Consider the following 22,975-nt stretch of genomic DNA (forward strand, 5'->3'; position numbering starts at 1 on the left):
AGAAACTGCTTTCTTCCACCAACTCATGAACCATTTATTTGCATTACATCCGCAATGAGTTATTTTATCTTCGTGAATCGTGGCATTTAGGGTGAGATGGTTGTCAATGACTATTATAGATCTGCATTTTTCAATATACTAAGACAAACAAACTTTTATACGTTGTTGCCTGCTTGGTGTCTATACAGAAATGTCAATAACAGTGAACGACTTACAAAACTGAACACTTTTTTTTAACCTACTAAATTACTTCTCATAGAAAATATTGAGTTAAAAGACAGAGTTAATGATTAAATGGATACTCCACTTTTTTTTTTTTTTTTGGAAATAGGCTCATTACAACTCCCCCAGAGTTAAACAGTTGAGTTTTACCGTTTTCGAATCCATTCAGCCGATCTCCGGGTCTGGTGGTCCCACTTTTAGCATAGCTTAGCATAATGAATTGAACCAGATTGGGCTATTAGCATTTCTCTCAAAAAAAAAAAAAAAATGAACAAAGAGTTTCGATATTTTTCCTATTTAAAATGTGATTCGATCTTCTGTAGTTACATCGCGTACTAAAACCGACGGAAAATGTAAAGTTGTGATTTTCTAGGCTGATATGGCTAGGAACTATACTCTCATTCCTGCGTAATAATCAAGAAACTTTGCTGCCATACCACGAGTGCAGCAGGCGTAATGATATGACGCAGCGCCTGCCGCCTGATAATAGGCTACTGAGCTGGGTACTATTTTCAGGCGCTGCGTCATATCATTACGCCTGCTGCACTCATGGTACTGCAGCAAAGTTTCTTGATTATTACGCAGGAATGAGAGTATAGTTCCTAGCCATATCAGCCTAGAAAATCGCAACTTTTTCCGTCGGTTTTAATAGGCTAGATGTATGACTGAAACAACCTCAGCTGCTTTGATCTTGAGAGACAAAAAAAACCCAGTGAATTAACATTCTGTCATCTGTCTCCACATCCCAATGAGTGAATGTATGCTTCAAGTAGGCCTAAGCTTAATGTTGGGTGTTATTCAAATATATCAGTGCAACTGATACAATGATCTCATCTTAAAAAAAAAAAGAAAAAAAAAAGGAGTGGATCCCTCTGCAAATTCCAGTTGTTTGTTCATGTCTGTATTTGGGAACTGAAAAACAGGTAGCTGACTAAACCAGTGTGAGATCCACTAACACAAGACTCTAGACATCAGTAAATAATCAACTGAAAATAATGAATCATTAATAAACTATCATCAATTAACACTTAAACCTAAGTTTGAAATATAAATTAGAGTAAACTAAAATAATAACGGTGTTAAGTGGAACAAATAACTCAAAGAACAAAGAATAGACAGAACAAGCAGGTTTTTTACAAGTAAATTTTAATAAAATGTTGGATGAATTGCAGGAACAAAAAAAAATCATTTGGATCTCAAATTCATGTCACAACAGTTGAGTACACTGTGTGATCTGCTGCAACGGCGTCCTGCAATAAAACAGAACCAGAATCAAAAATCAGATGAGGGGTCGATGGGTTTATACAGGCAGAAAAGTCTCAGTTCTTACCGTAGACTGAGGCAGAAGTGCACAGAATGTTGGATTAGTGTAATAAATCTCATCATGAAGCTTAACTGTTTTAATAATAAAAAGACACTGATTAAATATTATTTTTAAATCACCATTTAAAATTAATAAAATATGTTTAGGCATATGTTTTTTTTTTTTTTTACCTGGTTGTTTAGGCCTACATCTTCTATAAATCAAACCTCCAACTACAGCTATTGCTGCCAGCAGCGCTAGAGGAACAGCTATTACCACCACCAAACGCTGGTCCTGTGCTGTAATGAACAGAGAAAACTTTTGTTATACAGTTTAAAGCTGTAAGTAAATCATGATGATGGAAGGTGACAACTAACATGTCGGGTTACACTTCTTCAGAGAGACTTGAGCAATATTGTCTCGAGGAAGTTTGGGTGGGACAATTTGAAATACTTGTCCTTTTTTAAATACACTGTATCAGACCATGTTTTGCCTGCTAATCAGAAATGTATACTTGCTATTCATTTATTATTTATGGGTAGGGACATCTTCACAGCATTTTATTCGACAAACATTTGCATGTGATTCAAATTATTTACATTTTAGGATAGGCTGTGCATTTTAAATGTTTATATCTGCTGAAGGTACATTTAGAAAAATGTTGGAATAAATTAGAATATATTTTAGATTATCATCAGAGGCATGGACTAAAAGCAACAAAACACAACAACTCTAATTAATTTATAACGATTACAGGATAACAGACCAGTTAATACCTGGACATTTTTGACAGAGTTCACTGATGTCCAGATGTGTGGTCTGGTTTCTGATGGGATTGTTGATCACACAGCTGTATGTGTTTTTATCCTGATATTCCACCTCCAGAGGTAGAGAGAGACTGATGCTGAGATCAGACACACTGATGCTGGACAATACACTGATTCCTTTGTACCAGGAGAGAGTCACATCACTCACATTCAACACTGAACACACCAGTGAACATCTGGACTCTGATGATGATGATGATGGTGAAGAACAGTTACTGGTGATGACAGGAGAAGGAAGACGATCTGGAAAGAAGTATACAAACAATAAAATATGCTGTTTTTTAATTTAAAGCAGTGTTGGCTATTGCAAACTTCAAATCAAGCCAAGTTTATTTATCTGTCATACAAATGTCAAAGACAATTTGTACATTGCATTTGGTTGAGGCTCAGGCATTCAACAGCAGTGCAATATACTCATAATTAGAGAGAGAGAAAAAGTAGATATTAAAGTATATGAATATGCAAAACAAATATGTTTGCATGTTTGCTTTGTATATTAAATAATAAAATGTATAGTATATTATTCACCCAGATTATAGCTATAATATAATTAGTGTATTATTTTTATTTACATTTTGTGTGAGAGGCATCAACTGTATCGCTATTTACAATAAATTTAATCAAGGTGCTAATTGTTTCTATGTATACAAAAAGTATCAACAAAAAATATCTAAACAGCGTAAATAGCATCTTACTTAATTTACACTTATAGTGACCCCCATTCATAAAGTGAACAGTAATAAAGACAGGCAGGTAAAATTGGAAATGTACTTTTTCACTATTAACTGAAATTATACAGTCAATAATTGAATTACAATGTCGATCAAAAGAAACTAAAAGTCATTATGAATAATCAGGACATCGACAAGTTGCCATGACATGAATATGATGAGGGTGTGCATATTAATGTATTAAAATATCTTCAACTCACCATAAATATAAATATTGAAATTCTTCATATTTGTCCCTGAGCTCCTGATGATCTCTTGTTTGTAAAGTCCAGCATGTGCCTTTGTGATGTTTCTGATGGTCAGAGATCCAGTTTGACTGTCTATCTGGAGTCTGTCTCTGAACTTCTCAATGTCATCATTATAAGAGATGATCTGTCTGTAGATTTCAGCAATACGAGGGTCATTACGCCCAAACCTCCACAGTATCTGATCATCTTTCTGTACTTCAGTAACATTAATGTTTAGAGTGACAGAATCTCCCTCAGTCACTGACACTGACTTCACTTCAGCTGGATCACCAAACACACCTGAAACACATTTAGAAAATATATGTAGGCCTAAGTCTTATGATTGGAAAAATATATATATTTTCAAGATATTCAATATACATTTTCTCATCAATTATTGGCTGAAGTTGGTAATTTAACATTAATCAAGTTTATTTCAATGAATGAAATATACAGGATAGTCAAGATGAAAAATAAACTGATTATGAATGAGAGAAAAGTTTTCCTTGACATCTACTCTTTCAAGAACAGTATACACTCAATCTTCTGTATACCATGACAATGTTTACTCTGAACAAACTGCACTGAAGAAAGTGATGTTGGCAACCACTAATAGAATGATATTTTTCAGTGTAACTTCATTCAGTGATGTGTCCTTAAGCAGGTGTTAATTTCAAACCCTGAATTAGCCTGCTTAAATCAGGTAGCCTATAGCCGGGAATAAAATAAATCGAGTGTTTTCTTATAATCGTAAAACAACGATAAATAAGAACAGTAAAAAGTATATTTACCTTTCTTGAGAGACAGACAGAGGCAGAGGAAAACAGCGCTTAGAATCATATTCCGTCAACCAAAGCGTTTTTTGTTTGTTTGTTTTCAACTGGAGCTCCGCGTAGCCTATTTAAAAACGTGGTGATACAGTAGCGTGACGATGCGCTGTGGGTCAATTTCAAAGTATGACTGAGGAAATCTGCACAAGAGAAGCTTAAACATTACATCAGACTCCGCCCCTGACACAATCTGACACAAGCCCAGATATGACTTCATGCTGTCGAGGACGCTAAAGACCGCAGGTTTACACGCACACACCTCTCATCAGCCTACATCAACAAGTAAAATAATCTAATGAACCTTTTTCACATTTCATAAAAACAATATCATTTCTACGATTTTCCAAAAGAGGGAAGAAAATATTGAGAGACTTATTACGGCCAGGGCCGTATTAATGTACAAGTGTGTGCACAAAAATAACGTTTTTTTTTTTTATTATTATTTTTGTATGGTAGTGTGGTGTATTGGGATAATGTGTGCATGATGTGTATTCATTGGTTCCTATGCTTGGGAGAGGGTATTTAAGTCACATGATGTGATTTGCAGGTGTGATGATGTGATGTAGGCTAATCTGCATGTGACCTAAACACAAGTAAAAGCATGTTTGTTAGCATTTGGTTGTTTGTTGTTGCACAATCACATTTTGTGCGAAGCCCTGCTGGGTTTTCACAAAACAAGTTTTCTGTGATGTCATAGAGTCCATGAGCCCTTTGCTGATTAAGGAACTCGCTAAGACATATATATAATCTATGTGTGTCATCAGAAGGCTTTTAAATCCAGTCTTCCAGAGCTGTTTACAAGTTTTGTGGACTGTGTGCGACTCAAATTCTCCCATTTTGCTCGAGTATTGAAACTGTTGTCGATTAATTTGTCAGATGCACCTTCGCCTCAACTTTTGTAGTTTCAAAATGTGATACGACTTTGTCGCCATCTTTGATATTACTTTAGTCACTGTATAACTATGGTAACAGCTGATAGATTAGCACATTCATTCAGACATTGTCCAAGACACTAATGTAAGCAAGCTGTATAAACAGGATATTTTAACACTCAAATTCTCAAATCATTCTCAAAACTAAAACTAAAACAACAACAAAAACAATGCAAATCAAGAGAGATGTTCTCCAAAAAAAAAAGGATTTATTTTACTCAAGGATTTTTCTGCTAGAAAAATGTGCCATTACTCCCTCAGCCACTGTAATATAAATGCCTTGCAGCGAAAAAAAAAAAAAAAAAAAAAAAATCTGCCACGGTATAATAACTATTACGCTATAGATGTAGGCTACATAAAAAATAAAATAAAACACTTCACAGGTGTTGATAACTGGAAATCCATTTGACTAGAAACACTGACCGTATGAGTTCATGAGAGTTGAGACTTTTTGAGCGAATGACTCATACATAAAGTCTCTTGTCACACCCTATGGCCTACTGTAGAACGTTGTAGCCTGGAAAACAAACAGATACAAAGTGAAAGCATAAATAGTGAAATGCAATATTTTCCACTGCCAATCAAATTTGAGGAAAGGAACTACCTACCTGACTAAGTCTGAAATCAGGTAACACACCCAAACCATCTGTGCTTAATTTGCACAGCTCAATAAAAGAACTGCACCACGACAATTCAGACACCTAAATCTATTCCTTTAAATCATTGGCCTACACTGCATGTTATAAAACTCTATTCTTTCATTTAATAAAGTACCGCTATGATCAAGAGAATAAACATACACAAACATCTCTTTTCAATGAAATTCCATTTACTGAGAGCTTTCCACAGGTGTTAATAGGTCGGTGTTAATTACACAAATAGTGCAAACAGTGCTGACTTCTTTGAGAAAACTGCATTTTATAATAAGCCATTTATCTTCATATAGGGAGCATTAGTGGCTGAAGTGCTGGAGAGAGCGCTAAAAAGTAGTCTCTAATATTTTCTATGGGTGCTTATCGTTTGCTAAATTGCCGTCCTTCAGCCCGTGACCCAGAAAGTGATGAGAGGGGGTCATGAAAAATTTTTGACTTTCAAATGTAAAATAAAAAAATGTTAAAATGAAAAAATAATACAAGTAAAGTACAGATATTCAAAAAGTGTACTTAAGTACAGTACTCAAGTAAATGTACTTTGTTACTGTCCACCTCTGTGACACAGTAGCGTGACGATGCACTGTAGGTAAATTTCAAAGTTTGACTGAGGCAATCTGCTCAGTCAAGAGAAGCTTAATTCGGGACATACCGCCCGCCCCTTCATTTGTAAGATGAGACGTGAAACGTAGCTCCTAACCTGCCTAACCTTTTCATTCACAGATCATCTTAAAGGTGCTATAAGCGATCTCGGTTGGCGTAACACTTTTGTTGATGTTTGAATTATTATCAAACAAAACGGAGGCTAGCTAGACCCTCCCTCCTCCTCATCCGCGCACTAACCCGCCGAACCCCACCCCCACATCGTTCTTGTCGGTTATTGGCTGGAACAGTTTGTTATGTTTCGTGGTGCGGGTCGCTCTGTTTGTTGCTCAGTTTGTTTTTGCTGCAGTTTGTGGAGCGTGGGCTGTCTGCAGAGACCGTGTTTTTTTACAGTGTGTTCAGGGGACAGGCAGCTAGCGGATAGTGAGGAGATGTTTGCGGTATGTGAAAAAAAATGTTTTAGCCTAAAAAACGCGTGAGATCGCTTATAGCACCTTTAAAATACTAAGATATAAACAGCCCGTAGCAGTTTGTCAACAGCAAAACATAATTGTACCTTTAGGGCAGTGGTTCCCAATTCCAGTCCTCGTGACCCACTGCTCTGCACATTTTGTAGGTCTCTCTTATCTGACACACTCAGTTCAGGTCATGGAGTCTCTCCTAATGAGCTGATGATCTGGTTCAGGTGTGTTAAATAAGGGAGACATACAAAATGTGCAGAGCAGTGGGTCACGAGGACTGGAATTGGGAACCACTGCTTTAGGGGTACAATGGCTTGTCACTTGGGCTGTACCGTCAAGGGTACAATATTGTACCTTAAAGGTGAACTAAGTAACTTTTTTACCTTAACTGAACAGCTTCGGAGTCATTGGAATGGTTATATTACTTATTTCGGGTTGAATGGTGGTCGTTTCACACCCCCCTGGTGCCCGTGAGCGGAAAATCCGCACTTGCAACTTTGGCCTGCCGCGGCAGGAAGTATCGCGTGATATCAGGTCTCGCGACGTAAACAATTGCTTTACGGCCAAAATAAATCTGCTCAAATACTGTCATTATTGCGCTCCCTCACGCTGTCCGAACCCGAAGGAAGAAGACGTTTTAAAGAATGTCCCATCTGCTTTGATGTCGTTGATCTACTAGACTCTGCTGTCTGAGAATCGCCAACGAGTTTTTACAACAGTGTTGTCAAATATCTATTCCGAAGCTGTGGGGGGAGCTCTAGAGAGAAACCTGCGAGCAAAAAGCGAGAATACAGCGAAGAAATCCCGAAGCTACTGAGTGCTGCTTTAACCTTTAAAAGAAACGGTACATATATGTACCTTTTAATGCTTTTTGACCCTTAAAAAGGTACATGTACCTTGATGTCTAATAATAAGCCCTATGGGGTACGTTAGTGTAGATTGTACACTAACTTGGGGGACAGAAATGGACTCCTACTGTACCCCTATTTCTGACAGTGTAGCCTGACGTCAAGCATATCTGGGCTTATGTTAGATATCCAAACTGTAAACCCTTGGGCTATACAAAACATCTCTTCTCACCACTAAAGGTGATGATACACTGGGAAACCTTTTGAGCAATATTTCTGGGTAATCTTGCCGAGCAATTGTTGCTTGGGCACTTTCCCATTGAAAATGGCCAATACATTTGTATCTGGATCATTTAGATTGGTCATGGACCCTGTGTCTCATCTGGTTGCCCGTTGACGGCAACATTGTCCAGCAACATTGCTCAAAAAGTTGCCCTGTGTTGTGCATCATCACTTTTAGTGGTGAGATGAAACATGTTTTATAAATACGGCTCAAAGTGGCTTAAGTTTATACATGACTGCTACAAGCTGTTTATATCTTAGTATTTAAAGATGATCTGTGAATGAAAAGCACAGCTTTTTATATTTCTTAGAAATCAAGTTTTGCACAACCTTTAGAGGAGGATGCATCAAAAAACTACATAGCCACTGGGGGGAGGAAGAGCTTAATAATACTTACAGGAGGACAGGACAAGAACAACTACATGGCATGAGTGAGTATTGCTGCATATAGACCTTGTTCAGAGTAATCTTTTGTTTATTCAAGGAATAATAATAATAAAAAAATAGCATCAGTGAATAGACTTACCACATTTTCAATGGCATCTGCTGTAAAAATCTGAACAAAGCTCCTAAGATCATTTATAAATTTCCACAGCTCATATTGTTTTTTTTGTTTGTTTTTGTTTTGTCTACTGAAATTTTCTTGGAAAGATTATTTTTGCAGTGTTTCTTCAGCAGAACAATCCAGAACAAATGAAATAACAGTACAACATATACTATCCCTCACAGCCTCGCTTTCATTCCATGGAACCGAACCCTGATTGAAACCCTGAGAGTTAGGACTAGAAGTGAGGAGATGGGGTGGTGGAGGGATGCTGACATACTGTCAAACGAACAGAGGAAAATCTGCTACCTCTTCAGTTGATTGGCTGAATGCACTCCTCTTATGTTAATCAGGTTAATTATCTGTGTTGCTATTGAAATTTGTTCATAAAACATATGGTCACATTATGAAGCTAAAAAAAAAAAGTAATCCATAAGAACACAACAGATTGCAATTTATACACCTATTAATCTGGATTTCAAACTACTCTCTGGTGCTCGATATGATCCATTGAGGGGATATCTCAGATTTTTCTGATCACCATATAGCTTTGAATCTTCTTTTTTTTTACTGCAAGTTGTTAAAATGTAAGTAAGTAAACAAAACACCAAATCAAATACAAGTCATATTCAGTGACACTGAGCTCAACACACCCACGCATCACTGAACTAGCAATCAGGAGGAAGTGGTGACAACCTGAAAAGGAGAAAGGCTAACAGACAAATAGGGCAAATACCCTTTGTGTTTTGGCCTGATGGTATGTCTGAACATACTCATTAATATTTAAACAGACATCAAAGTCTCTCTACAGTAAAATGCAAAATATTAGAGAATATTAAAATACTGTTATTATGTGTAGTAATAAGTATGCACCCTTCAGCTTTATCACATATAAATGTGCATATCTGCATGTTTAGGTAGACAAATATTTTTTTTAGATTTAAAAAAAATCTAAACAAAGCCAGTCGTGCTTAAAATCGTTAAATCTAAATGAATTATGAGCCATTTCATATTTGATTGTTATTACTATGAGAGAGCTATAAAAAAAAAAAACTGATGGGAAATGTGCCTGATGTCTCACAAGTGGCAAAAGGCAGATGAGAACTCTTTAACCACAGTGGTAAGTGGCGCTTTTTCTTCTCTCACGAACATATAAGCCCTCAACGGCCACTTTTATTCAGAGCCTAATAAACAAGTGCAAAATATTACAGAACAGAGTTTATTTCATTGTAAATAGTCATGCTAAAATTAAAAGCAGATTAAAATATCAACAGCAGCATGTATTGTTGATTTAAAATATTTGTATAAAAATCAACATTACAACTATAGAAGGATTTCTATCTCTGTCAAAAATATATATTTTTTGTTTTCCTCCTTTTTGTTTCCCTTTTTTAATCCTTGTTGTTTTTGAAATGTGCTCAAAGGAATAAACTTTCTTTCGGTTTAAGTGTGTCAGAGGTTGGTGAAGTATAACACCCACTGTGGTCTGAGTCTGATCTCACGGTGATTTCAGGAACAACCTTGCAGCAGTAAAGAACTGTTGCATTCATTGACTGTGAGCCACCAAACTCTACAGAAACTCAACGGTCCTGCAAAAATGTGCATGTGGAGATTCATCTTGTTTTTGATTTCTGCACAGGGTGAGATTTCACTATCATATTTACTATCATTATACTATTACTTATCACTATACTTACTATTAAATGCATTTTGTTTTTATTGATGAAGTTGATTAACAGAAAATCTAAACCCTTTTTGTGCAGTCTAGTATTTGGTTCAGTTACATTGAATATTGCAAAATGTGTAAACCTCTAGTGTACATGAGACTGATGATGATGTAAATCAAAAAATGTTGTCTTTGCATTTGGCTTCATGATAAAGTTTTTTTTTTTATCTTCTATTATGTGTGCGAGCTCCTCTCCTTGTTGAGCTTTGATAAACCTGTGGTGTAAACATATGATCATTGTAATGCTATTTATAAGAAGAGCGAAAGCGTTTTTTAAACACAATAGAAACCTACTGCTTTAAGCTTGCCGTTCTCCAAAGCTACGTTTGTGTACGTTTTTCGATACGTGTATGAATGTTATGTAGAGTATCTGAATGTTGTTTCAGATGTGTTTGGGGCTAGTTCAGATGCAGACAATACAATATCAGTGATGGAGGGAGATTCTGTCACTCTACACATCAGTGTTTCTGCAATCGAGAAAGATGACCAGATACTCTGGAGGTTTGGACCTGAAAACTCTCGTATTGCGGAAATCTACAAGCAGAACATCCCAACATATGACAGTAATGAGATATTCAAAGACAGACTGGAGATGAATAATCGAAGTGGTTCTCTTACCATCAAAAACATCAGAATAAAACACTCTGGACTTTACAGACTAACCATTATCAGTAATGGAGGGACTTCAGACAAGAGGTTCAGAGTTACTGTTTATGGTGAGTACATTAATCTAACCATCATCGGTATTGAGGTCTCATAGCAGTTTCAGTGTTTTATCTCTAAAGCCCGGGACACACCAAACAATCGGCCGTCGGGCAATGTTGGGCTTTTGTTGAGTGTTGGCCGACTTCATTTATTTTTGGTGTGTTCTGCACCGTTGGCTCTAGTCAGAAGCTGTCAGAGATTTTTAAAGGAGTCATAACCTAGTATTACATTGGATACCTACTGCTGTATTATAGTCTTTCAGGCCCTTCTAAAAAAGAAAAGTGGAAAAAAAATAAACACAGACCTACTTTTACCCTTATTTCTGAAGGCATTATTGTCTGGCGAGATCAATGCGATGTTTTGGCTGTCGTGGACGCTCTATGGCTCTGCACGCCAGTTGAAAGGGTTGTTGGGACAGCGTCATTAAAAATGAATTTCATCCACTGGTCCCTGATAGTTTCGTCCGATTTTGGGAGATAAAACACATTTATATGTTTTTTATGGCAATCAACCACAGAGCAAGTCCGGTGTGCACTCGGTTTCTCCATCTTTCCCGACTGAACTGAATATGAGGGGGAGAGGGGAAGGGGGGCTTCCTGCTGCGGTGTCCATATATGGTATATCCTACTACCTCATGACGTCAAGAGGGAGCTGAAATCAAAATCTCGTATTTGAGTGCGCGTGCACGCGCGCTGGTTTATTTACCCTGAGGTAAACAAACGCTTCACTTTTAAATATCGGCTTCCCGGCCAGTGTATAATCGTTAGTCGATCATAACATACATTGATTCTCGTGGAAAAGTGAAAATAGCAGGTTATGACTCCTTTAAGCAGATTCAGCATGTAGAATCAGCTTCAGGCCGTTGGTGAGAGATAGAACGCTGATTGGCTGTTCAGTTTAGCGAATGAATCAGTGTACGAGAATAATAGCAAAACAGAGAGCAAAGAAGTGGAAACGGTACAGATAGAAGGCTAATCTAATTTAGTGTTCGGGGGAAATTTTCAAATTAGGCTAAAGCCCCGTTCACATTGCCACAGTATGTCGTACAGTAATGGAGAAATTTGCTTCTCATTTGCATAAAGTTAAAATTCCTGAACTTTTGTCGCGTCACTGACGCTTGTGTCGCCGCAAGTCGCCAGCCCTCCATTGAAATGAATGGGATCTTGTCGCTGGCGGTGTGAATGGGGCTTAACATGAGTGGAGTGGAATAAAGAAAGTAATCAGCAGGATTAATATATTAAAGCAGCAAGTATGGGCTAAAGCTGTCAAAAAGCACCGACTTCGGTACCAAGTTGGTACTGAAATGTTAAAATTGTGTCGCTTTGAGCACTGTTGAGTGGCATTGTAAAAACCTTGGCCATTGTGTTCAAGCTCTCATCAGATATGTCTGTGATTGGCTACAATGATCAAAGCGGGAGCCTCTGAGAGCATACAGACATTTTTGAAAGTTTGTTAAAAACGGGAGCCGGAGTGTTTGAAAGACCAGTCCGCTGATAGACGCTTGCTTTCAAACGCTCCCGCATGTATCTGTGTAATCGTTCTGTGAAGAGCATCATTGATATACATTTACAACATGTTTTTGAAGCGCTGATCATTATAGCCAGTCACAGACATTTTTGATGAGCACGGGAGTACAATGTACCCTGGTAATCCAGAGTTCTCGCGAGAGCACAAGTTGAATTTGCTCAGCGAGTTACTCTGGTGTCGAGTAATGATGCTCATTAAATATGCCCCTCTATCCGAGCTGCACCAATCACAGCGGGTTATCTGATATAGGCGGGCCAGAGGTGAGCTAAACAGATGACGATAGCGCTGTGACGTTGAAGTCATTAGTAAACATTGCAAGATGGCTATGGATGAATACCAGTTGTTTGAAACGGCTTTGGCTGCCACAATGAACGAGTTAGACTTGGATTTTTCTCTAAAAGAGGAACAGAAGACGCCGCTCGGATCGTTCCTTTGCAAGAAGGACGTTTTTGCTGTTTTGCTGACCGGATACGGCAAGAGTCTAATCTAGCAGTTAGCTCCGCTGGTAGCTAAGCGTATGGGGCTTATTGTTGTGATTGGTCATAGTGTTATGTCGTGCAGTGAGATTTTCAAATGCACGCTTGGTGCCACCCCTCGAGCTGGCCGATTTTCATTAGTCGACGCCAGACCATTAGTCTTTTAGATTTAGGTCTGGATTTCCAGGCTAAGTACAATGGGAAATCAGAGGTGTTTACGATTCCGCTCAACAGCTGACAAAGTGTCACATTTTTTAAATTTCAGTACCGACTGTTATCGAAGTCTGTTATGGGGTGGTGGTGGCGCAATGGATAAGACACATGCCTTTGGTGTGAGAGACCCGGGTTCGAATCCACTGTGAGACACCAATGTGTCCCTGAGCAAGACACTTAACCCCTAGTTGCTCCAGAGGCGTGCGACCTCTGACATATATAGCAATTGTAAGTTGCTTTGGATAAAAGCGTCAGCTAAATGAATAAATGTAAATGTAAGTCGGTACTTTTTTACTCTAGTACGCGCTGCTTTATTTACTGTTTGTATCTGCAGCCTGCAGTGTCGGTTATTGAATGTCAAATATAGATGAATATATCTGCAGAAATAGACAGTTATCTCCTTTACACGCATGCTAGCTAACAGTCGGCTGTGGATCTCTTGGCGTGTTCAAAAGCAGCTTTTTTTGCCCCGGCACAGGAGACGCGAGGTGACAACACAGTTAGCTTTCATCAGCCCTAGTTCTTTGGCATCGGTTTGGTGTGTCCCTACCCTAAAACAGGGGTTCCAAAACTTTTGAGGAATATGCAGAGGAATAAATCTTGAGACACACAAAAAGCAATCGTATTTCATATGAAAAATATATACTCATCACCGGGAAACCCAGAAAGAATGCTTTTGTCTGGCGCCGAATGCACTGAAGACTGACTAGATACTCCCCAAAGAAGGTAGCCTATAGTACACTTGTCATTTTGTGGACAAAAAGCCTTTGAACTTCACCTTAATCTGGAGCTCTACATAGGATATAACCAACCGGATCTCAAGGCAATTCTTACATTTTTTTACTAGGCGGCTAATTCGTATGAATGGCCTCTAAACCTACCTATCACTGGGGTTTAGACAAATCATACGAATTCCTACGAATTAGTCGTGAGATAGCGTTGGATGTGACATGACGCCCACCAAAAATGATCATTGCAACACTGTGTCAGTGTAGCCCCCCCAGTTCAAACCGCCCACTCTAAGTGGGACGTGAACCCTGGCCCGTCCGCATGGGAGGTGGGCACTCTAACAAGGAGTCTAAAGACCCCATCTCTAGAGCTTTTTTTAGAGCTCTAATATGTTTAATTTTATTAGCCCATTTCAGAGGTTTACATTGCATCATCAACAAGTAAAATAATCTAATGAATCCTTTTCACATTTCACAAAAAAACTGAATTTCTATGATTTTCAAAAAGAAGGAAGAAAATATTAAGAGACTGATTACGACCAGGGCCGTATTAATGCACAGGCTTCCATAGTCTAACAGTGGGGAGAGGCCAACTGTCTGCACAAAAATAACTTTTTTTTTTATAATTATTTTTTATATATATATATATATGGTAGTTTACAGCAATGACAGCTGCTTACCAAATTCATGCCTGTACATGTTCATGACTTACAATTGCATTTTGTGCGAAGCCCTGCTGTGTGAACAAACCGGATTAAACAAGTTTTCTGTGATGTCTTAAAGTCCAAGAGAGTCACCCTTTGCTGAAAAAACAGACATACAAAGTGAAAACACAATAGTGAAATGTTCCACTGCCACTAAAATATGAGGAATGGAACTAACTAACAGACTACTGTATGTCTAAATTCAGGTAACACACTGAAAACACCTGTGCTGACCACAATTTGCACAGCTCAATAAAACAACTGCACCACGACAATTCAGACACCTAAATCTATTCCTTTTAATCCTAGAAGTATATTGGCCTACACTGCATACTTGGTTAGTTATTAAACACTATTCTTTCATTTAATAAACTATTGCTGTTATGATCAAGAGAATAAACACAAACATCTCTTTTCAAATGAAATTTCATTTACTGAGAACTGTCCACTATCCTGGGAAAACCCAGACGAACTTCCAGGCAAATTTGAGATTTGCTCTGCAAGTCAGTCTGGCAAAGAGCCCATTCAAGGCCATTTCCAATTTTTCTAAATCGAGGCACCAATCACAAACGTTGAGACGGGCTTTACTCGATGACGATCGCTCTGATTGGTTCTAGGTCTATCCAATTGTGCCCAGAGGCATTTGAGCGACTTCCGTTGGTGACGCCCCTTTGGAAATGGGCTGGCAATGAACCTTCCCCAGACCCTCTCAGTTACGACTGAGAAGGGTCTGGTGTCAACCAGGCTAGCTTTCCACAGGTGTAATTACACAAATAGTGTGAACAGTGCTGACCTTTGAGAAAACTGCATTCTATAACAAGCCATTTAATCTTCATATAGGGAGCATTAGGGGCTGAGGGCAGATGAGAGTGTTAAAAAGTAGTCTCTAATATGCTCTATGGGTGCTTATCATTTGCTAAATTGCCGTCCTTCAGCCCGTGACGCAGAAAGAGATGAGAGTTCATCATCATGAAGAGGGTATCAATTCTCTAATTGTGCTGCAGAAAGTCTCATCTGAAGGACAGCAACTTTGAAAACACTAATTCAATCTGTATTTTTTGATAGCTACAAAACTTCTGTGAACTTTCTGATTCTTCTGTGTTGTTTTCCAGCTCATCTGCCTATTCCCAACATCATCAGAAACTCTTTACAATATTCATCATCATCATCAGAGTCCAGATGTTCACTGGTGTGTTCAGTGTTGAATGTGAGTGATGTGACTCTCTCCTGGTACAAAGGAATCAGTGTATTGTCCAGCATCAGTGTGTCTGATCTCAGCATCAGTCTCTCTCTACCTCTGGAGGTGGAATATCAGGGGGGTATTCCAGAAAGCAAGGTTAACTTACCATTTGGTAAATCATAACCTCTGGGTTGATTTACCCCAAACCCGCATACCATGAGTATGTCGGTTCCAAAACACCTGAGAAGAGTTAGTTTAATCAACCTCCTATTGGTAACCCAGAGTTAATGCGCGCAAACGGCGAGTACATAAAGACATTTTCAATGGATCACCGATTTCAGGAGTCACCATGGAAACCCAGGGAGAAAAAAAGCGAGCTACATATTTCGATGAAACTGAGTTGGAGGTTTTAATGCTTGCTTATGAAGACTATAAGCCCATTATAAAAAAAAAAAAAAAAAAAAAAGCAATACTGCTGCATCATCAAAAGAAAGAGAGTTGGCTTGGCAAAAAATAACGGACTGAGTAAATGCATGAGTTTATAAAATTATAAATGGGCTATTTTCCCCTTTCATTGTGACGCAAACATTCTTTGGGGCATGCAGTAAAAATAGACAAGTATTTACTTGTTGGCCTCCATACATTTCTTAATATTACAGTAGTAATGCACATAATTGGCTAGTATGTTGGCTTCTTCTTTTATCAGGTGTAATCCTTCTGGAGCCAGAAGAAGTGTGAGCTAAGTCAAAATGAAACACAAAAACATTCTCCAGCAATGTAATTTAGTATTTAATGTAGCCTAATTTAGTTTTCTATACATAGCCAATAGAAAGAAGGATGAGGCCCGTAAAACAGGTGGGGGGTCCACCTCCACCTTCCCTCACCCCAGCTGCCCAGGAGCTGGCACTGTCCCTTAATAAAGGGCGACCTGTGGTCAATGGGATTCCAGGGGCAGTTCATCGGACTCAGCAACCAAGACAAGTGGCTTAGTAAAATGTAGGTGTACCATATTAATACTTATGATTTATTGATGTTTTCACTGTTTTTGTCAGTGTTTTAATAAAGAAAATCATCAACACTGTCACCATTTTAAAAAGGCATTTTGAATGCATTTTACAGTCATTGATTCACTTGTGCAGTATGCATGCTGCTTTGACTGCATATGCTGTATACTGTAATCTTATTACTAGTACTCTTAGATGTTCCTAATGTCCTTCTTTATTAGTTGTATTTGTTTAAGAATATACATTGAGTATTGAATATGCATGATTATATTATTGGTTTAATTATCTTGCAGTTGCTGATGGCCACATTGTATTATTGGATCCTCCTGCAACACCACACTCTGTCACAGTTGTAAGTGATTATTGTCTTTAGGTTTCTGTTTGCTAGACCAAGCATTCCTTATTTTTACTGTAGGCTGACGATGAAGAAACCACTTCTGCTGTGACAGAAACAGAAAATGTGGGGAGGCCCATAGAGGTATGATGCATAGAATGCATTTCCCCTTTTTTGCATAAGAGAATAAATAAATTGTCATTGTCATTTTACAGAATATGGCAGGAGATTTTAATACAGATGAGGGTCCATCTACCTCCACACAGAATCTTAGCAGTGTAAGAAATGTTCTGCAGTTCTCCTTCCTCATTTAAATATTTGGTCTGTGTTTGTATTACAGACTTTCAGTCATGTTTAATTATTCTGTCTTTTTAGTTGCCTGCCAAAGAGCTGTATAAGGTCCACCTTCAAAAGCAAATCAGAAAAAGTGACATGGAGATGGACCTCATACAGCTTCAAATGGAGGAGAAAAGGCTTAACCTAAAAAAGGCCATACTTGAATTGCTGGAGCACCAGCTTAAGGTGGGAAACAGTATGTGAACATTAATCTGTCATTTGTTGTTGAATGAAATCTAAAGCAATTAATACAAATGTATTTTGTTACAGGAAATAAAGAAACAATGAACAACACTTGACTGTTAACTGGTTTTAATTAAAGTGATTTTGGCAAATCATGTCTCGTACCACCCTGCCATCTCTTTGGTCTACTGGGTTCACTGGGGGTTCCTCTTGGCCATCTTCAAGAGAAGGGGGGGCCCTCTCACCTCTCAGTGTGGCAATGTTGTGAAGAACAACACAAGCAGCTGTGATGTCACATGACCTTTCTGGGCTGACCCTGAGCCCACGCAGGCACTGAAACCTGCCTTCAGGATGCCTATGGTCATTTCCACCTTGACCCGTGTTCTGCTGTGGGCCAGGTTGAATTGTGCCTGTGGTCCAGGCTCAGGTTCAGGGTAGGGTGTCATCATATAGGGCAGACAAGGGTACCCTCTGTCCCCCAGCAAGTAACCATTGAAGTGTCATATAAAGGTAGTTAAAGTGTATAATTGCATTAAAAAAAAATAAAAAAAAATAAATAAAAAAAAACATTGTGTAAGGCAAACCATACCCTGTTGAAATTTGTGGCACAATGATGACTCCCTAAACATTCTGGCATCATGTACAGACCCTGGCCATTTGGCTTCAACATTAGGGGTTGCATCACATATTACCTAGTTAGTGGGGACCAGTAATGAGGGTGATTTAATGGTTTAAACACCCAAACATTTAGCACCCAAAAAATCTATTGTCATCTGCACATTGATGCTATGGATTGACTTCCTATTAACATAGTTTCCTTCATTGACTGAAGGAGCTTTAATGGGAATGTGGGTTCCATCAATGCACCCAATCACATTTGGGAACCCTGAAATTGAAAGTTATATAATTAGAAACATTTAAAATTATTGTGGCTGTATACAGTATGAATAAATTAAGTAGTGCTATGTAACTAAAATGGTCTTTCATAGAATATCATAGAATGGACAAACCCGCCACTCTGTGGAATTCCTCTTTAATGACCCTCCGTGGTTTATGGCCAGGGAACTGCACAAAAGTGTGTAGGAACCGTTTGAGTGCAATGCATACTGTACGAACAGCCATACACACAGTTGCCTTTCCCACATGCTCTGCATCGCCTATTGTATACAAAAAACTCCCCGTCGCAAAAAAGTTAAATAAATGGAGTTAAATATTTAACTCCATTATCTTCGTTTAATAAATTAACGATTCTTTTGAAAAACGGTACATATTCATTTGGATACGAAAACACATCGATACGTGGTTGTATCACCCTCACGGCGGAAAAGATTTCGTATTATCTGTGCTTCCACATCCACTGGATCATCTTCAAAAGGGCACGCTATGCTCCGTCACCTCTCTGAAACAAACTAACCCTGGAACATAACCTGCTACCGAGCAGGTTATCTTCAGAGAGTAAGTTCCTATGGTTACATACATACCCAGAAAGTTACCTCCGTTTTTGGAACCGAAAGTTGAGGTTATCCACTAACTTACCCTTAAACTTACCCGGGTATGTCACATAACCTGCTTTCTGGAATACCCCCCAGGATAACAACACTTACAGCTGTGTGATCAACAATCCCATCAGAAACCAGACCACACATCTGGAAAACATCACGCATCTCTGTCAACCATATGCAGGTATGACAGCAGTGATGTTACTAAATTACTGAGCTAATCTGTGGTTAAGAAAGCCAGAGAGAAAAAGCTTGTTGAAATGGAAAGTTCAGTCTCAGTTTCTTTCTTCCCTCAGACTCTGACCAGTGTTGTGGTTCAACTGAAGCTGTGATCCGATTGGTCATCTCTGCTGTGGTGGGCGTGGCTACTGTTGTTCTATTAGTTGATCACTTCAGATCCGATAGTGTTGGACATAAACTGAGAGCAGAAATGTCACCATCAGTCCCTTAATGACGTTTTAATGTATGAAGTTGTTTGAATGTGATAGCCTACGCATTTGGGCTGTTATTTACTTTGTGCTGCAGATTACACAAACACATCTGATGGCCATGTATGTAGTCTAAGCTTTGACTGACAAAAATGACAAGCACTGAATCATGAGTTCAATTCAGATTGGATTTCTGCAATTTATGGGTAAAGCCTTTTGTTTTTAAAGAAACAAACAAAAAAACATTCCAAATTTGTTTAAACTGTCTTTATATACCAATACATAATTAAAATGTAAGTACTCCGAAAAAGAGAATATAAAAATCAAATGACTGTAGACCTTTTAATCTGCAATAAACACAGCTCATTATTTCCATTCACTCCCACCCCCTCCCTTCTGAGCTCCTTCCAAAGCCACGCCCCCAAAACACATGAACGCGCGACGCCAAACGCTCAGACAGGCTCAGCTGGAAGACGCATTATTTACCTGAGACGAGTGGAGAGGAAGGAGCGCAGTGCATGCAGTGACATCATGTCAGAATCACATGTAATAAAATACCTAACTTTATCACAATGAATATAAACAAATAAGATTTATTTTAGTACTCACTATCAAGCAAGCATATCGATACTGGTAAAGTTAGATTCGGTAACGAGCTATATTTATAAGGCAAAACTAAAAACAGGTTGCATTGATACACGTTTTTCCATTACCATCAGTTACACTGTGATGAAGGTGAATTTCGTGTAAGATTCATAACATAGCCTATACGGTGTTTTGCATGTAAGAGTTTTCATGATGAAAACATTGTTGACTCTAAGACTACACTCCGAGTCCGGAGACAAGTACCGCATCGTCGGTTCGAGGACAGGTCCGGGGTTGAGGGCGAAGCAGAGGAGGTCGTTCAAGAGTGCGGGCAGGGTCCGAGGAAGTAGTTTTTGCCTTGTTTGCCTTCGCTGACTGCATATGCAGGTGCTTTGAGCTGAATATTTCCGGGAACGGTGACAATGACATGTGATGAGTGCACGCAGGGCACAGTGTTGCCAACTATTTTCAATGGAAAGTAGCTGACGCCTCCCCTAAAAGTAGCTAAATGTCGCAAGATGATGTCAAACGACAATTAGCATATTCATGACGTCATCGCGGCGTACTTGCGTTCCGCCTGCCTAATGTTTTTTCTCATTAAAATCATGCTCACATACTGTATTTTAACATAGTATAATATAATATAATATAATATAATATAATATAATATAATATTGGCTATATAGCCGAATGTCCAATAAAGCTGTTCTCATTTAGCCTACTATATATTTTTTTGTCAGACAATAGAACGAGTAGGCTATCTATTGAATGACTATTTTTTATATGTGTAAAATTATCTGAATTGAGAGTTCGGGAACTGGGTGAACTAAAGCACTGTGATAGTGAGTATTATAAGAAATAAGCACAAGAAAAGAAAGGAAAATAAAATGGTCAAACTAAATTCTTTAAATATATATATTTTTAAAAGTCCGTCCGTGGAAACTGCTCATTCACGTCTGTAGCTGCCGTGCTGTTGCCCTCAGCCATTCACAGAACAGGGTAGACGCAGAGAGAGGTGTGACCGCAAGGAGAAAGCAAATCTCGCACTTGCAGGACTCATGCTGGCAACATTTGTAGGTTACCGAGGTTTGTTCAAAAAGTAGCTAGATTAGTCGCTAGTCGCTTTTTTGAAAAATTGTTGCTAAAGGGGTCTGAAAAGTCACTAAAAATAGCGACAAAGGTGCTAAGTTGGCAACACTGGCAGGGCAGCGCACGCAGTGGGGCGCGGGCACGAGACATGAAGGCATCTGATTGGTTCTTTACACTCGGACCGAGTGGCCGTGATTGGTCAGAGTTTTTACTGTCCTGCAGCTGCTACAGAGGTCTGATTGTTTTCATTCCTTTTTCTGAACACATAATGTATTGACTACTCTCAGGATGGAAGGACCATTTCACCCAGTATAAAAAAAGTGTTTCTGAACAGGATTACCTACCCTAGCTTTAAATCAGAAAACAAAGTTGGTTACAGGGAGCCATCAAATTAAGTCAACTTAACTAGTCAACCACAGGCAGAGCTGTATTTTATTTATTTATTGATGCGTTTTCTGAGTTATGGCTGTAAATTGTTTTATTTCAATTAATTATTAGTTTTGGAATGAACAAACTATTCACAAAAGGCTATGCTTCTAAAACTGGAGTCTGCCTTGCTATTAACCTATTATATGTGTCGTGTTTGTACATTTATTGGCATATTTTCTAATTTCTAATTTAAGTTATCATCATAAACTAGGTAACATTTAAAAGTCTGAAAACCTTACAATTAATTATCTGAATTTCCAATGAGACAATGTTACAATGACAACACTGCACTTTAAATCCTTTCAGTTGTTGCAATTTTCACCGAATCTTATTTTAATCTTGACAAAACATATAATTGGAAATATGTAGTGTTCCATATTTGACCACTGCCTGAAGTGACACAGTGACTATATAAGTGTATTTATTTGTGAGAAAATAAAAAAAAATGTGTCAAAGAAAATTAAAATTGATTGTGGGCGTCACCTGGTGGCCTTTTGTGGTAGCCTATAACCATACCTGTCTTTATCTGCCCCGTGTTTGTCTGCCCCGTCTTTATCTGCCGTCCAGGTAAACCCTACATTATATGGACAAAAATGTCCACACAATGATGGCAATATCCGAAATCCTTGTGGAAGATTTTTGGCTCCCCATGAGGAAAACAGCTTACAAAGTGATGGTTTTTTTTACAATGTAAAAATGCAGAAAGTTTTCTGTGATTGTTAGTTTAGGTGTAAGTTTAGTGTGGAGGGATAGAATACAAGTTACGCAGGCTACCCAATAAATGTTTCGCGAATAAAGTTACATTAATGACAATAATAAAAAAAAAAAATCCCATCAAATTGATCTCTAATCAACCAAGCACTCTTAAATTTAGACCAATTAGTGTAGCCTAGCCTAGGCTACTATATTAGTTCAACCAAAACAGTCACAAATGCGTAGCTACAGATACCCAAACTATTCGTAAGCGGTATAATCGGTCACAATTATAAGTGTCAAACTGCACCATTAACCGTTCACGTGGAAACAAATATCCTTACCTTTTACAATCAAAAAGCATCGACACAAAACTAATATCCTGCCAAACATAGTGAAAGCGTGATATATTCTCAGCCTGAACTTTGTTATTCCAGGAGTCCAGTGAAGCACAAGAGGAAGAATCTGTTATAAAGCCATGGGCTCCCAGCATTGAAGATTCCCCGAGTTTAAGTGAAGTGATGTGTCGTTCTATGAGCCGGCTCTTTTAAGTGAACGGTGAGAGTCGGTTCCCATCTGAGAGCCGCCATGATGAAACAAGCTAACCTGCACTAGAAAAAAGTTCCACCCATGACGACCAGAGGGGGAGCTGGACGTCATGGCTCTGCAGGCTGCA

At 38.5% G+C, this 22,975-nt stretch overlaps 2 protein-coding genes across 4 annotated transcripts; one reads left to right on the forward strand and one right to left on the reverse strand.

Annotated features, from left to right (window-relative positions):
- Positions 1 to 1,098: 1,098 nt before the first annotated feature.
- Positions 1,099 to 22,912, reverse strand: LOC311295953 (SLAM family member 5-like). Of its 3 annotated transcripts, none has more exons than XM_084417523.1 (6): positions 22,644 to 22,912; positions 3,284 to 3,610; positions 2,302 to 2,595; positions 1,717 to 1,824; positions 1,553 to 1,617; positions 1,099 to 1,472 (listed from the first exon to the last, which is right to left on the reverse strand). In XM_084417523.1, exons 1-6 carry the CDS (start codon positions 22,690 to 22,692, stop codon positions 1,425 to 1,427), a joined length of 891 nt encoding a protein of 296 aa, XP_084273649.1. In that variant the 5' UTR covers positions 22,693 to 22,912; the 3' UTR covers positions 1,099 to 1,424. The 3 variants fall into 3 exon arrangements, with proteins under 3 accessions (XP_084273649.1, XP_084273648.1, XP_084273647.1); XM_084417522.1 differs by lacking the exon at positions 22,644 to 22,912 and adding an exon at positions 4,102 to 4,321; XM_084417521.1 differs by lacking the exon at positions 22,644 to 22,912 and adding an exon at positions 4,102 to 4,320 and having other exon boundaries at positions 1,553 to 1,824.
- On the forward strand, positions 9,524 to 16,800 carry LOC311294779 (uncharacterized protein; the record flags this gene model as incomplete). The annotated part of the gene is made up of 4 exons (XM_084415808.1): positions 9,524 to 9,580; positions 9,974 to 10,100; positions 10,573 to 10,902; positions 15,652 to 16,800. 4 exons carry the CDS (start codon positions 9,524 to 9,526, stop codon positions 15,900 to 15,902), a joined length of 765 nt encoding a protein of 254 aa, XP_084271934.1. The 3' UTR covers positions 15,903 to 16,800.
- Positions 22,913 to 22,975: the final 63 nt, after the last annotated feature.

The sequence above is a fragment of the Rutilus rutilus genome (assembly GCF_951802725.1).
Source record: "Rutilus rutilus genome assembly, chromosome: 8".
In the NCBI taxonomy this organism is placed as follows: domain Eukaryota; kingdom Metazoa; phylum Chordata; class Actinopteri; order Cypriniformes; family Leuciscidae; genus Rutilus; species Rutilus rutilus.

Excerpts from the sequence above, each read along its gene's own strand:
- LOC311295953 (XM_084417521.1), bottom strand. The coding sequence starts at position 4,150 with ATGATTCTAAGCGCTGTTTTCCTCTGCCTCTGTCTGTCTCTCAAGAAA. Across the intron at positions 3,611-4,101 it reads CTGTCTGTCTCTCAAGAAAG|GTGTGTTTGGTGATCCAGCT; the intron begins GTAAATATACTT and ends AATGTGTTTCAG. Across the intron at positions 1,825-2,301 it reads ACTCTGTCAAAAATGTCCAG|CACAGGACCAGCGTTTGGTG; the intron begins GTATTAACTGGT and ends TGTTCATTACAG.